This window comes from Anopheles bellator, chromosome 1 (genome assembly GCF_943735745.2).
Source record: "Anopheles bellator chromosome 1, idAnoBellAS_SP24_06.2, whole genome shotgun sequence".
In the NCBI taxonomy this organism is placed as follows: Eukaryota; Metazoa; Arthropoda; class Insecta; order Diptera; family Culicidae; genus Anopheles; species Anopheles bellator.
The window spans coordinates 49,358,178-49,373,977 of record NC_071285.1 but is presented as its reverse complement, the minus strand read 5'-3'; the positions used below and the strand labels follow the sequence as shown (position 1 = coordinate 49,373,977).

The 15,800-nt window shown below is 51.4% G+C and overlaps 1 protein-coding gene across 1 annotated transcript in view; it reads left to right on the top strand.

The window, feature by feature from the left end:
• LOC131216733 (cyclic nucleotide-gated cation channel alpha-3) overlaps positions 1-15,800 on the top strand; it is a 54,405-nt gene that overhangs the window by 17,295 nt on the left and 21,310 nt on the right. Inside the window, exons 3-5 of the mRNA XM_058211293.1 lie at positions 4,904-5,101; positions 8,083-8,446; positions 9,121-9,938. Of these exons, the coding sequence (XP_058067276.1) occupies positions 4,904-5,101; positions 8,083-8,446; positions 9,121-9,938 (1,380 nt within the window). The remainder of the gene's footprint in view (positions 1-4,903; positions 5,102-8,082; positions 8,447-9,120; positions 9,939-15,800) is intronic.

The window sequence follows — 15,800 nt, the reverse complement described above, 5'->3', positions numbered from 1 at the left end:
TTTTAGGAGCCGACAACAGTTTTGGACGACCAACTTAATGGGTGTTGCTGGTCGTATTCTCACGTGAAGCCATTGCGTCTTTGGTTTTAAGTCATTTTGACAGTTCTTATACCTTCACAGTGTATCTTGGTCGACCCTTTCCAAATCTGTGATCATCGATGCCACTAAAGACCCCGGGCATGTACGCACGTGCCTTGTTAATATTCCTACAGACTTTATTAGAGGACGTGAAAAAGATTTACGGACTTTCCCATCGTTATGGAAGGACTCTGGGGTGCTTCCCAACCACAAGTTAAAGGCAGCAATGAGTATGTTTAATCAACCGTTCCGAAGCTGTTCCTTTAGTCCTACTCTAATCCTTGCATCTCCGACCAGCAGCATGGGTTCGCCCTGCTCAGAGCCATATCGACAAACCTTTTCCATTCGCTGTACGCTTGCTACTCTAATGTTGATAGTGGCCTGCAGGTAGATCCCATTAATACTGACTTCAAAGCAGCATTTGCCACAGTTTTGCAAAAGATAACGACGTCGAAACTAGCCAAATTGGGTTCGTCTGTTGTTGTTGTTGTTTGCAAGCCGGTTCGCCTTTTATCCATCACGCCGTGTCGCTCCTCCTCGATGTTTGGAACGACAACCTAACTTCAGAATGTTCTCCCGCCCACTATAACGAATTTAAGTATGAATAATGCAACAAATGAAAGAAACAGAAAATCTCTTAATAAACTTGTTTGAAAATTCATACCAGAAACTCCCCGCATGGCCTTCGTTACTAATATGGCCGGTAACATTCAAACAGGAATGATAATGGCATTATTGCATGTGAATAATGTTCTTCTGGGGTGTTTAATCGTAAAGCAAATTAAAATGGAATCTGCGGAATCTGTTATACGAGCAACTATTTTGCATCAGAAACCGCCGGAAGAAACAAGCTGCGGCGCACAACGGAATGCTCACCGTTCAAGTGATCAACTGGAAATGCCAATTCTTGTTAATGTGGATGTGGATTTTGGCATTTTTTGTTTGTGCAAATTCCATCCTTGCTGTCACTGCTTGGCTTACCGTTTCAAGTCGGCAGATATACGTTGATCAATGCTGGTCAATCAACTAAATGACACGATGCTCCATTAGTGATAATTTCGACTTAAATGATAAGCGAAACCAACGGCAACCGTCAGTCGCATGCTGATGTTTTCACGGACACGGAAAAGTTCCAGAAAGTCGATCATCAAGCACACAGTATCAAGGCGAATCAACTGGCAAGGACGTGGCCCGAATCGAAGGAAAGCCGACGAAACCATATTGCCTTCAATGCTCTCTCATAATCGCCTTCTTACGCAACTTTTCTCGCGCCACAATCATTGCATTGTGTGCTCGTATATGTGCTCGAAACTAAATCCCTTCTCGGGGGGTCCTAGCGTGCGGGCGGCACCATCAACCCCAACACGGGCACGGGTTGGCCGCAAAACTTCCGAGACAAGCTTATCGAATGTCGTCGTCGAAGGCGTCAATTTTCATTCCACAGCCCGTTTGTGAGCCACCCGCCGAGTTGTTTTTCCGGGCTCGCCCCTACGTACCGAGCGTCCCAGCGCATGCCACCACCCCCGTTCGATGGGACTAACGAAACAAAAAAAATGATGAAAAAAATGCTGCCTTTCGTGTGGCGAAAGAAGTTTTAATCAAAAGCCCGGGCTGAGCATAAAATTTACGCATTATTAACCCGCTGGCGCCGGCATTGGCATCGGAACTGCTTTCCCGGGGCTGGCTGGATGATGTGTGTGGGGTTGTTTCCATTCGCGTCCTGCTGATTCCTGCCGAAGCTTGCAGCTTTCGAGGACGACTTCCCGGGGCACCAATCGTAGGTGAGAGCGGACCGCGCCTCTCCCCCGGACGTACCTGCGGTTGGCGAGAGGGAAGGGAAGACGGGAGCCATTCATTAACTCGGCACTTCCTTCACTTTGTTTCGCTCGACCTCGGGGGGCCCTTTGCTGTTGATGGGGTGTCGTCCCTCCCGTCGGTTGTTGTGCTGCGGTTGCGGTTCGATAGAGTTTTTTTCGGTCACCCCCCCCCCGACCCCCCCACACTCTCTCTCTCTCTCTGTCGGCCGCTTTTGATGGAGTTACTGAACCCTTGCCATCGCACCATCGCATGCCGCCAACGATGCTCACGTCACCGGAAGTGCTCACCTACTGAGCCGTGTGTGACCGTGGGCAGGCTCAACTCCTGCCGATAATCGCATAAACACACCCACACACACATGCACCGACTGGGACACCGTCACGATCCGCACTCGGCAAAAGAAAAACAGATTCGAAATGTCGAACCTTGGCCGCCCCCCGGGTGGCTTATAGGGGAGAAGGAAACAAAACCGAGCTTAGGGGCCGAATCCGTCGAGTGGAGAAAACATATTGGATATTCTATGTGCCGTAGAGTCTTTGCGCTTTTTTTGTGCCCCCCTTGTGTCCCAGAAAGAGACCCTCGACGAGCGGAGTGTGTTTGTTATTTATTCTGGGACCGATTTTGGCACCACCGATCACCGCCGGCGGCCACCGCTTTCCGCTCAACAGGATATGTTGGCCGGACTTGATCGGAATAATAAGAGTCGAGAACCCATTAGGGCCGTGTGTAGGCTGGTGGGTAGCGTTACCTTTATCAGGCCAGTGCCCGGCGGGCCCGGGGGCTCCTCGGGGTGAATGTTTGCCCCGCCAGCCGCTCCCGTGGAAACGTGCCGTTGGGAGTAAGATTACGACGAGAGCGTGACGAAACGGGAACTACCTCACCCGGTAAGGCGGTCGGTTGGTCGTGCCGGTGATTGGGCGACTTCCGTCGCTCCGGGTGCGGCTGGTTGTAGAAGAAATGGCCATAACTTGTCGCGTGCATGATGAAGTTTATAAAAGAACCTTAAAATTGCTCAAACGGAGTCCTGGGTTCGGATTTAAATTTATTTGCAACTGATCTTTGAAGTTGGAAGTAGGCATTAGTGTCAGTTAGTTCCGCAGAAACCAGAAACAGAAATTGGACCTTGTTACTCTCATTATTATCAATTATTATTATTATTATTAGCGCAAAAAACCGTTGCAACGATTTGCAACAAAATTCGGCTCGCCTTAAACATTGCAACGCAGTACATAAAGTCGTGATTGAAAATGCGTGAAACTCCAGCAAATCTCACGAGATGAATGTTAAACTGCTAATCGAATGTCGTGTCTTCAGTGAAACTATTCCACGGACCAACCAAATTAAGATATGAAACTTTACGTAAAGCACAGTTTAAGTTTTGGCCATCAAAGTGCGCGGTACAATTTTCATAAAGCCAACCCATCCGCCGGGTATGCGGCCAAGCGTTTAGTTTCCATCTAAAATTAAAGCAATTATCGTGCTGATAGGAGCCCCACGGGGCGCCCTCCAGCACCCGAAGCACTCGCTACTCAATAAACTTCGCCATCCGCTGGTGGTGGGTCGGTCCGTTTCATAAATTGGCTACAATGTTCCAGAGACAGCCCGGGAACGCTTGGCAGCATTCCTCGGCGGGCTGCGCCGTGCCGGCCCCAATCTCTCTATCCAGATGGGTTTCACTTAGGGCGAAGTTCGGGCGACACATCTTGCGCTCGAGCATAAAGCTGGGGCCGGACCGTGGCTGGGGCCGAGGAAAGGGCGGCCGTGACCGACAGCCGTGTGACAGTTTGGCCGCGGCCGCCAGCCGAAGCAATACGCCCGAAAGCTGCTGACTTTAATAATTGCTCCGCTTTCAACGCGCAGGACGCACGGTAAACTTTGTCAGCGCTCGGCCGCCCGGCCTCGGAGGGTGGCCAGCGGAGCATAAATTGAATAAGACGCGGGCCAAGCGCACATCACTTTCCCGTTGCTTCCGCGTCGAGATTTAGCTGTCGAGTGCTGTTGACGACGGTTCGTCGCCGTCACCAGCGTCCTGTCCCGGGGATGCGGCCACAGCATCGCACAAACATCGCCGTGGTTGCCGGGAGCCTCTTGGGAGTGAAACGTGGTTGCCGAGGCGATTCCCAGCCAAATATTGGACTTGGTGAGTGAGCTTTTGAAGTCCGGCAGCGGGACTTGCGGCAAACGGTGAAATGACATTTTGTAACTGTCTTTGACGGGATGCCTTGCGCTCGGTGAAGCGGAAGCGTTACCGATAGGCCCTGAGACCACTCGTGGGGAGTTGTGATGGTGCCCTCCGCACTTCTTCGACTACTACCGGGGCGGGGAATTTAATAATTGACGATTCCGTTGCCAGCAGGTTGTAGAACTTTTGTTGCTGGATGCACCGAGCCAGATTGAACCTGAGCAATTGAAGGTGGGAGGTACATCTCTATCGGCGCGCTTCCAAAACATTCAACTCAACTCCAAAGCATAATGGCAGCCAAATGGAAGCCCCAGCCAGATAGGTGCAAACGGACACCCGCCGAATTCAAGTTCTTGGGGCTTCACTTACTGTACTTTCTTTCGGCCGTAGGCCGTCAAAAAGGCCGAAGTCCCCGAAACTTTGGCACTTCTCAATTAGTATTCAGCATAAATTTTCCAGCCACGTTCGTGCGGCCGAATCGGGGTTTGGAGTGCTGGTTTTTTGTAGCTTTCAGCAATACCCCCGGCACTCCGAAACACCTAATTAGGGACCTTACGGCCTTCCCCGAGGCTTTGGGATGCCAACCGTTTTTTGAGGCCATAAAACCGGGCGCTAAAGAAAGGAACGGTTAACACCCTCCGCGTCCTAGGATTGCTTTACGCCACCTGGGGCGGGTCACTCATCCCCACCGATCTCACCACATCACCCACCCGCGCCCTCCACGGGTCGGCCACCCGTCATCTCCATTCGTCATTCGTCCTCCGCTCCAAACCGTCGACGGCCAACTGACGTTTCGCTTTCTCTCCCGCCTTTTCTCTTTTCTAGATGATGACGGCAATGCTCGTTTTGACAGCACAAAATTGTCGCGGCATCTCGACTCGCACTCGCTCAACGGTACGGATGCGGCAGTAATGCATCTGGCACCACCGCCGCCCCTCGAAACCGGTGGCTCCGATTACCATACCGTACAGCCGTCGTCCGCCGACCGCACCCGCAACTCCGTGAGCCGCCAAAGTCTCATGGGTAAGCGCGAGGGGGAGTGTTGGGAGGGGGAGGGCAAAACCCAACCCAACAACCGGACACGCCACTCGCCGGCCGCTGGCTACCAGAAACGGACCCACCATCCTTTTTGGTGACTGTTTTGTCGTTCGTCCAAGCCTGGAACTGCCGGAGGTCTCTCTCTCCCTATTGTCTGTCGGAGGTCGTAACACATGGGCCAAAAAGTCCTGGGTCTATGAAGGAAAACGCCACTCTCTATCAAGAGCCACACAACAATCATTCCAACGCCGCTCTAACTTTTCAAACGCACGTTTGTAGAATGGTCTATCTTTTGCTTCGAAAAAGGCTTCATCGATGACCTTGGGATTCGACCGATTTTTTTTACCGGTGAGGGTTTGTTTGAAGCCTGTAAACAGCCACAGCAGTTGCTTGGAGAATCTACGGCGAAGACGGTGGATGTGGGAGCAATTCGTAGTTCAATTCACTGTTGATGAGGGTTTCCCTTCTCAAGGAAGTCAATGAATATCTAACGACACACATCCCAAAATACCGAGGCCATATCCTTTTCCACTGATTACTGCCCTTTCCGGCGCTTTGGACGAGATACAACAGTTGCGCGCTGCACGATCAGATGACGATCGTTCTTTTGATATCTTTACAATGTCATCTAAATGGCGCATAGCTCACTTTTTGATCATTCGAAACGTTTTTGTGAACTCTTGAATTCATAAATATTTTCTCGTGTTACCGCTTCATTTGGACGTCGGCATTGCATTCTGCATCATCCAGCAAACCAACGGTTTATTGTTGTTTCTGATGGACCGCAGTCCTTATAACACTTATCAAGCCTTGAGCTTCCTTTGAATGGTATTTTTCCAATCCAGTGGAAGCAGTGTAGATTAAAACAAAAAAAAATTTGTTTTCGATCCATTGTTTGGAAAATAACAAAAAAAGTGTCACCTTTAACACAACAACTCACAAGCTTATGAGTCATGAAATTTTAAACAGTTTTCTTTTGGGGGCAATAAAGCAGCCGCTATCTATCTGTTTGGTTCCGAGATTTTTCTGCCCATGTGTTATGCAAAGGCAGACCCATCACCGGAGCTCGCGGACCTTCGAGCTCAGGAGCCTGGGCACCTGAAGCACTCGCTCCGATGCCCACTGTCATCATCCTGCGCACATCATAATCATCCATCGTCGGGACTCGTAATACGCTTATTTGCGCCGTCCGTTGAATAATGTTGTCTAGCGCTCGCTGTCGCCATCTTGCATCGGAACGTGGTCGTATCAACCCACCGCCAGTCCTGATGGCCCGTATCACACCGAGAAGCTGGAACACACAGCACAGCGGCGCTTCAAAGTGGCCAACGTTATCTTTCCGGCGCAGACCTCCGAGCCCGGGACGGACCTGCTGTCGTAGCAAATCTCCGTCTTAATTTTCAATCGATTCTCGGGTCGAGGCCGGGTGAAATTCGATAGTCGCCCGTTTGGATTCGTGTGCCACGTCGTCACACTCTCGTTCGGAAATAGGTTTTATGATTTCGGTCCACATATAAAATCTTGGTCACGGGACGAGTCCGTGCCGGATTTCGTTCCATTTCGCAGCGAACCGGTGAATGTGCGAGTAGTCAGCATAAAACGAAGTCAACCCCCAATCCCTGGCCACCTTTCTTGATAAGAGACTGTGGGTGGGTGGGTGTATGTGTGGGGGCTGACGAATTATGCACAAGGCTCGGTGACCTTTGGCAAAGGTGTTTTGGGGGCGGCTTTCGGCGACATCGGCGTAACTGGAACCGTGGTTGCCACGCACACATTAAGCACAGGAAGAGGGCGGCATCCTTTATTGGCGGAAAGAGAAAAAATGGCCTTTTTACCACGGCGCACCACAACAACACGAACGGCCGGCCGGTCAGATCGGATCGGATTTCCTGCCTCGAGCGGGCCGGGGAGGCCCATCCGAATTCTGATGCGCACCTTCCTGGGCGCTTCATCCGCCTCCGGAACGGCCCACGGAAACGGAAGTGGGTCGACCGTCCGGTGTACGAAAACTGTCTCCCGGTGCGTTTGGTGTTTGTGTGCTAATAATGATCTGTGGTCTCACGCACAGGACCGAGACGTTGCGTTTCGATTTTATCGTCCGGACATCGAAAAGGGGTGACCCGATAGGCGTCGTTTGTTTTAATGTACGCGCCCCCACACCGGAACGGGCCAGGATCAGCACTCACACATCATCTGCTTCCAATGGCGATAAATTTGGGCCGACGTCCCGACGCTGACAGGATAGGCTTTGGTCGGTCGTTCGGCTCCATTGTTTCGCCAAGGATTAGCCGTGGGCCGACGGAACAACGGGCATCCGGTGGTGGAGTGGAGTAAAGGTGCGCCCCAGGCTTAAAAACTGCTGATTAATGGGGGCCCAGCGTCCACCGTTATGCTAATTAATGCTTTGGGTCGGACAAGAAATTGGTAAACTATTCACAAAGGTCCTAATTATGTTGTTAGTATTCAATGGGCACCGTGCTCCGGGGTTCCGCCGGCCACGGAACTTTGATTCATTCGATTGAGCAATCGCCGGCCCGCCGGCTGGCAGGCCACCAACTTTTGCCGACTTTGCCGCAAACTCGGACTCGCGGAAAATGTGTTTTCTTTCTTTGCCCACCCGTCTATTATCGTCCATTTTCTTTGTACGCGCGCGCGCGCGGGAAATCCGTGACGGTGCTCGCTTTTCTCGCTTCTTCGAACAACATTCTCGACGGCCAGCGGGACGAGGCCGAGTGGGATCTGAGAGCGGGGCGATGTGTAACATTTACTTTTTACGACCGCGATGATTTTATGAGACACTTACCGCGCAGACTTTTACTTTCCGCTGTTCCGCCATTTTGTTCGTTTTTGAGATTTTTTCAATTCCCATCCTCCCGGGGAACCCAGGGGGTGTGTATGTGTTTTCCATTAACCCCCAAATCGGTTTCCTTTCTCTCTCTTTCGCTCTCTCTGTCTCTCTCGCACAGATATCGTCAGTTCGAAGCTAGGCATGTCGGGCCCCCAGCTGGGCCAGAGCATATCGCAGCAGGGGTTCTTCTCGTCGCGCGACAGCCTGTCGGCGTCCGGCACGTCCCGCCCGCTGCACTCCCATGTGTCCGCCACCACCTCGGAGATGGACCTGTCGCGGAAGGACCGGAAGCGCGAGCGGAGCAAGCTGAAACCGGGCGACCAGCCACTGCTCGGCTCGTGGAGCCGCACGGGGCCGCGCGAATCGAACGCCAACGCGATGGGTCCCTGCCCGACCCGGGGGGCCTCCACCAATCACCTGGCCGCTCCACCCTGCGGCGCCACCGGCACCGGAAGCACCTGCAACGGGGCCGACCGATACATGTGAGTTTCGTCCTCTTCGGTCGGTTAAATTTAATCGAACCCATTTCGAGTGTAAACTATCAATTCTCAATTATCGCAGCGACAGCAACGTTTTTCGTTTTTTTCCGTTTTTTATTCCATTCGATATCATTAACGGAAAAATCATTAACCGTGTGTGCCGTGTACGATCGATAACGGTGTCCGATGTTTTATGCGTTCGCGCGATTGTTTTCGTTTCGTTCCGTTTCCTTTTTCCAGCCACAAATTCAATTCGCGAAAATGGTTCAATGTTTTCGCTTGACAGTTGTGGCATTCGAAAATCTATTTGGTTGCAGGGCCATTGGCATGGCGTGGAAAAGTCGGACCGATAAGATGCCTGACAGGCAGTTCAGCAGACAAATGGTATTCCATAAACTGTACAACATTGACTCGCCATGTGATCGCCATTTTGGCACGGCTTTTCGTTGGCCAAACCAAGAGTTGGTTGCTTGTTGATCCATCAGCTTTGGGTCAGTTCTGTTTTGAAGGCGATGTCCTACGGAAATTCGTGTTGGCTTTTGCTCGTGGGCTCGTGAAGTTCAGTTAATGACCATTTTCCGGCAAGCATCGTTTGGCCTTAAACATGCTTTGCATGATTTATTCAACGCTCGATTCCGCTCGGAGTATCTCTTTTTCAAGCTTGGTCTCTTCGACAGGTTCGGTCGGCGGTCCGGCTGCTCGACCACGTCCCGGAAGTCGAACGGGCGCCGGTGGTCGTTCGTGTTTGACCCAGCCGGCCGGCTCTGCTACTACTGGTCGATGGTGGTCTCGATGGCGTTCCTGTACAACTTCTGGGTGATCATCTACCGGTTCGCGTTCCAGGAGATCAACGGCGAGTCGATCGTGGTGTGGTTCTGTCTCGACTACTTTTCCGACTTTTTATACCTCGTAGACATCCTGTTCCACTTTCGCACCGGCTACCTCGAGGACGGCGTCCTGCAGACCGACTCGACCAAGCTCCGGCAGCACTACATGAACTCGACGACGTTCTACATCGACTGCCTGTGCTTGCTGCCGTTAGATTTTTTATACCTATCGATAGGCTTCAACTCGATCCTGCGCTCGTTTAGGCTAGTGAAGATTTACCGGTTCTGGGCGTTCATGGACCGGACCGAGCGCCACACCAACTACCCGAACCTGTTCCGCTCGACCTCGCTGATCCACTACCTGCTGGTCATCTTTCACTGGAACGGCTGCCTGTACCACATAATCTATAAGAACAACGGTTTCGGCTCGAAGAACTGGGTCTTCCACGACTCGGAGTCGGCGGACGTGGTGAAGCAGTACCTGCAGAGCTACTACTGGTGCACGCTCGCCCTCACCACCATCGGCGACCTGCCGCGGCCCCGCTCGAAGGCCGAGTATGTGTTCGTCATCGCGCAGCTCCTGTTCGGGTTGATGCTGTTCGCCACTGTGCTTGGCCACGTCGCCAACATCGTCACCTCGGTCAGTGCGGCCCGGAAGGAGTTCCAAGGTAAGTGTCCTTATCGACTTTTGGATCCGTAATTGTCAAACGCAAACGAATCGGCGGCCGGTTATCCTCCGGCTTTAATCTCGTCCCTTCGCCTCGGCTTCCGACTTGACGGTCGAGGTTCGAAAAGCATTCTCGAAATTCGAAATTTGCATTCGCCGTGATTTACCACCCTCACTGGTCGAGGGGTTGTCGGATCGATAACGCACTAACACCGGCCACTAAAACTCGGGGCTCGCGATGACGGCTAACGGAGGCCGCCGATTGTAAAAACAAAGTCAGCGACAACAGCCCAGCCCAATGCTGGCGAAAGTCGATTTCCGTGATGGATGATGGTTGTTGGAATTAAACAACCCACCCAGAGGGCGGCTTTCATTGCCCGGAAATAGAACGCTCCGGCCGGCCTCCGGGTGGCTTCTTTGCGTTTTGCAGCCCCAGCCCCGGGTGGTGGTTTCAGATTCGATTTTTGGGCCACGCTGCGAGGAGACACATTTGAATAAACAATGGAATAAAAATTTATTGTCCTTCACTCATCAGACCGGCCACCCGGTGGAGCCGACTTCCGGAATCGCTGTGCTAGCCCCGCACCACCATCGCTGCGTGGCTCTGCGCTTGACTCCCCGTGGAAAGGATCTAAAACGGCCGAAAGTAAAGGCCCAAAAACCGAAAGCTCTGGCAGTCACTGTCACTGGTTGAGTGACACATACACAAGCTCTCTCTCTCTCTCTCTCTCTTTCGGTGAAGAAACAGAGAGTTGACCGATCGATGACCGTCAATTTCGAGTGACTGTTATTGGAATGGTTGCTTCGTGCGCTGTAAAAACGCAACTCTCATCGGACGGAATCCAGGACTGTCCGTCCTGGCAGAGACAATGACAGGGAAACTTTTCCCACCGCGCAGCGTTAGCTACTCTTAACGGCCCATAAAATGGTGTATGGGTTCGTCGCAAGTGACGATGACGATGCTGGTCGTTTGAAGGGGTGTAATTGGCAGCGAAAAAGTGATGATGTCGAATCGACCATTTTGATTAGACCCGCCATTGCAAACGAATTTATGCGGGCACCACGCAGACGGGGTGATTCGAAATTTGTACAAAAATTAGTCTTCCCTCCCTGGCGAACGGTTGCGTTGCGTTGTCGGCCATTGTTTGCTCCTTTCTCAACATATCTTATCTGTTGACGTGTTCCACTTTGAGCCCATTATTTACGCTCTCGTGGTGTTTGTTTTCGAAGCAAAACGATTGAAACGAAGAGGGAAAAACCACCGCCAAAACCCAAGAAGCTTCTTCAGTTGGTCTGTTGGCCGACGGCCAACCGTTTTGCCCCCCCTTGCGCTAGTGCGCAAACATAAGTGTACCACGGTGTTTACAGGGTGACACAACAGAGAGAATGGCAAGAGCAAGCCAACGGAGCGTGTCTCAAGTTGTCTTCGGGCGGAAAGCGGCACTTTTTAACGTCCCAAATCGCTGTATCTCTTTCCCATTTGTCGCGGCCAAAAATGGCCAATGGCTGTCAAAGTACCTTTTTGCCGGAAGGGCCCTTTCAAATTCTTCTGGGGCACTCTGCTGCTCCGTTGCCAAGTTGGCATGTTCTTGTAATAAAAGTCTATCTCATAGTGTGTTCGCCGAGACGGCATAAACATGAACGTGTGGTGGCCAAAGCCTTCGGACATCTATCCGATTCACGTACCTTCTCTCGAGCAAATACCTGGAATGGGAGAGACACAATTTTGGTCAATTCAGGACCTCTTAACGGCCTTAAATACCTTTTCGACCGGCTTGCAGCAATCCAAACTAATTGCCTTACATTTTATTGATTTTCGGCCGGATTCGGCCAACGCTTTGTTTCCCAAAAGAATTTTTGTCTCACGTCCGGCCTACGTTTGTCCTCGGTTGTTATCGTCCTCGACTACATTGTCGCAATTATTTTTATGGTTTCTCGGCGTTGAGTCAACACAGTGCCGAAAATACTGATTAAAACTCTTCGCAGATTTTTGAGAGAAAAATTAAGATAATTTATTATGATTTAATCTGTAAAAAAGGGAGAAAGACCGAGTCGTGTCAGCGACAATTTAGTGGAATGTCGCGCTTCGTTCGTTTGTGGAATTTCGATTCCTCTGACAGAATTGTGCTACAGTCACCGAAGAGAATCGATTTTCATTCCCATGTATTTGAACGAAAAATGACCAAGTGCGTACCGTCCAAATTCATAGAACGTGTTGAGAGTCGCCACAAAATCATGGATTGTCCGGTTTGAAGAGGAGCCGGACACTCGGAACCGTTGGAAAAATTCAGATTGTCTACATCGAGTATCGGTTAAGTGGAGTGAAATTTTGAAGCCCGGATGCGGTACTTTCGCTGCTCGTTCCATTGAGCCAACTTTTGATTGCCGACCCTTCGGAAGTTATGCTGCACCATGGAGCCGTTAGTTTGTTAATTTGACGTCGCGGGGAAAAAAGGAATCTCCTCTGCATTTTCGACGCCAATGAGTACTAAAATCAACACAAAACGATTGTAAGTAGATCGGCAAGCGGTAAAAGTTAAGTAAATTTACACAAATTAATGCCGTAGCGACTGGCACCAACCAAAGGACCGGTGATTGCGTTAACGGTGCTTAAAACATTTCATCGCCGTCGCCCACCGTCAATCCGAGCCGGGGCCTCATAATCGATACGATCCCGCCGGGAGCAGGCGGAAATTATCTTCCGATCAACTTTGTGCTCGCACAAATTTGCCCAGCCCTGCGAACCGTGCCCGGCACTTTGCGATCGGCCGCAGTGCATAATGTTTCATTAAAAGTGACCCGTACGCCGTGCACCGGATGAATGAAACATAAATTAACTTCCGATGCACCCGAGGACGTCGCGCACCACGGTCCGTGTCCGGGTTCTGTGTGTGACGTAAGCAATAGAAACGAGGCTTCCTTCTGCTGCTGCCGGAGGTCCCAGCGGTGCAGTGAAGAAGTAGCGCACAAACTTCATCGTCTCGCTGGCTGCGTCGTGCGTTAGCTAATTGAAGTGCGCAAGTATTCACCGCTGGGGAAAAGTTTGGACCGGAAAATACGGCCCCCACAACGGTTGGCTGACGATTTGGGGCGCTGCTAACAAAGTCGTCCCACTCTGCGCTCTGGTTGCGCTGCGCATTTGCATTCTAATTCGTGTTGGGATTATTGAAGTTTTCCTCGAAAACTTGCTCCAGTTTCCACGCGAAGTAAGAAAAGTCAATTATCGTGCCCATTTCGGGGGGCAATATAAAAGTATTAAAGCACATTGGATTATGGGGTCCCGAGTGCACCTTTCCGTTCCGGTGCAGCGTTCACTTTCCTCCCGGTCACGTAGTCCTGCAGCTTCGGCCTGGTGCACACCAAACAATCGCGCACAGGACCAAGGAACAGCCGAGGCCCCGATGACAGGAGATGAACAAATTACCCAGACATGGCCGGCCGACGGCGAACGGACGAATCCTTAGACGGGCTTCCTGTCGGCCGACCGTACCGGTGCGGGAGGGAGGGGTGATGGATGGATAGGCCAGGAGGCAATTTTCCGACTCCGACGCTCCGGGCCGCAAATAAAATTGTTGTACAATCTTAATATTTTATGGATTTACATATTAGATTTGTTGCGCAGGGCGCGCTGGAGCCCATTTCTCTTCCTTCCCTCCGTCACTCGAAGGAAACACCTTTTCCGGAATGTGTCCTACCGCACACACACACACAGGCAGAGGGGAACGCAGGACCTTCGCTGGAAGACGAAGTGAAGCTCCGTGAGCAACATTCCTGAGTGTCCGTGCTGACTCCGTGCCGACGTCCGGTGGGGATCGGTGCGCGGTGCGCGGTATGTGTGACAAACATGGCAGGGTGCGCGGGTGACACGGGCGGATGATGGCGCCCAAAGCCTTCGCAATTTCATCTCCGCTCTCGGCGGCTCAGCGGTGGTGACGAAGCACGGGCCTCCCCTTGGAGCGGTTTCCCGGTTTCTTGCTCCTTGTTTTCATAGGCCACCCCCGGCGCGGCGGGCGGGGGAGATTGGACGAGAAAATGGGAAATGGAAAAACGGCGTGACACGCCGTTACCCCCGTCAAGGTGTCAACCGGCAAGGGGCCCCGTGTTCGTGATTGACGCACGGCCAGGGCAGCCACACCGGGCGCTGAGTTCCGTCGGGTGGACCGGTGCCAAGTGCGGGTGCGGTGGGAGGTGGCACGTGAAGTGCTTATCGGTGTGAAAGCGATTGCAGCACTCGTCAACACCACCACCGGCCACCACCACGGGTCCTTTTCTCCCGAAAAACGTACAACGTCACGTCGTGCCGTTCGTCCTTTCGAAAGGGATCCGGTTATCGATCTGGCCCAGAACACATGCCGGGAGCGGTGGGGCCGATCGATCTGCGTAACGCACACTCTCCGTACCCCCCCGGGAGAAGGGCGACGGGTCTGTGTTTGCCTTCGAGCCCGTGGTTCGTGGTTCGATTTTCACCGCGCGGCAATTCACGCGAACAATGCAATTTTTGATTTGGATGACATTTACGAGGTGATTGAATTACGGCCACACTGATGGTGGCGCCGAATTTGTTTGCTATTGATTGCGGCCACACGGCACCAAGGATCGGGCTGCATCGTCGGGTCGGCGAGGATATCGTGACGGCCCCGATATTTCGGTGCCATTATTCGCGAAACACCTTCTTGCGAGCCGCGTCTTGGGCGCGTTGTGGCGCCGTTGATTGGCAAATTTTTCTATCGCCTGCCCAATCGCGGCGCGGGTGATCATGTTTCACGGCTGGGCTGGATTGATGGTGCCTTCTGATGCGCAATGGATGACACACAATTTGTGGGCACTTGTTGTGACACGTTAACTGAAATCGAACCACGTAGATAGTTTGCTTTCTGTTACGTTCAGTGCCTTCACTCGCGGAGTTGCGGTTACTTTTGCACGTTCTTTTGCTTTTGCCAGGGGACCCAGGTGAGGTTTACTTCGAGTTGTTTGTGATCTTTTTCATTAAAAATCTTCGAATAATAGTCCAACAGTAACGAAGATAATAATTCAATAACAAACCCTGCCAGATAAGTCCTTAGATGGTAGTTTGGAATTTGGCACAGGCTACAATTGTCCTGTCATGATGAAACATTTAGTTTGTAAGCAGCGGGCCAAAAATCAATCTGAGCACCTTCCTCTTGGTCGCTGCTAAGAGGCTTTCGTTCGTTTGGATGCGGTCCATATCTCACATGGGTATGTGAATAGTGAGATTATAAACTTTCTGCTTTCTGAACCCCCAGCTTCGTCCGTCTCTACACGAGATATGAGAGAATTAGTTTCTTCAAGCTGTAGAATGACCTGCTGGCTTGCATTAGCACCATTCTGTAATCCCATCCTGGACCAGTCGGGCTTAAAACACTGTACTGATGAAACAGTTTGGTTAAAGTTGGGACACTTCCAGAGAGTCCCTGGAGGCGAACCGATTCAATGCTTCTCGTGACCGGTCAACTAAAATTGTCTTAACACGAAGAAAGCCAACTATGAGTTCAATATTGAAATCCCAATCAAGCCTGAGCTGACATCATCAGCATTTAACACATGATATCTTGACGCCAAAATGGAAGATACAGCCGCTTGTTCGTTTCCAATATTTACCCGTTGGTGATGGGTAATTATTATTTATTATCTTACTGCAGACACCGGGTTCTGCTCAGGCCAATATTTTCATCCACCAGTAGCTCAAATAAAAAATGCACATAAAAGGAGGTAAAGGTAAAGTACGCTCGTTGCGATGCAAAATAATTGGACTCCAAAGGATATGAAAATCACTAAAATTCTGACATTATCGAAAACCGTATGAAAGACAGAAAGCGGATTTTCAGGCTCAGATACTCAGGTG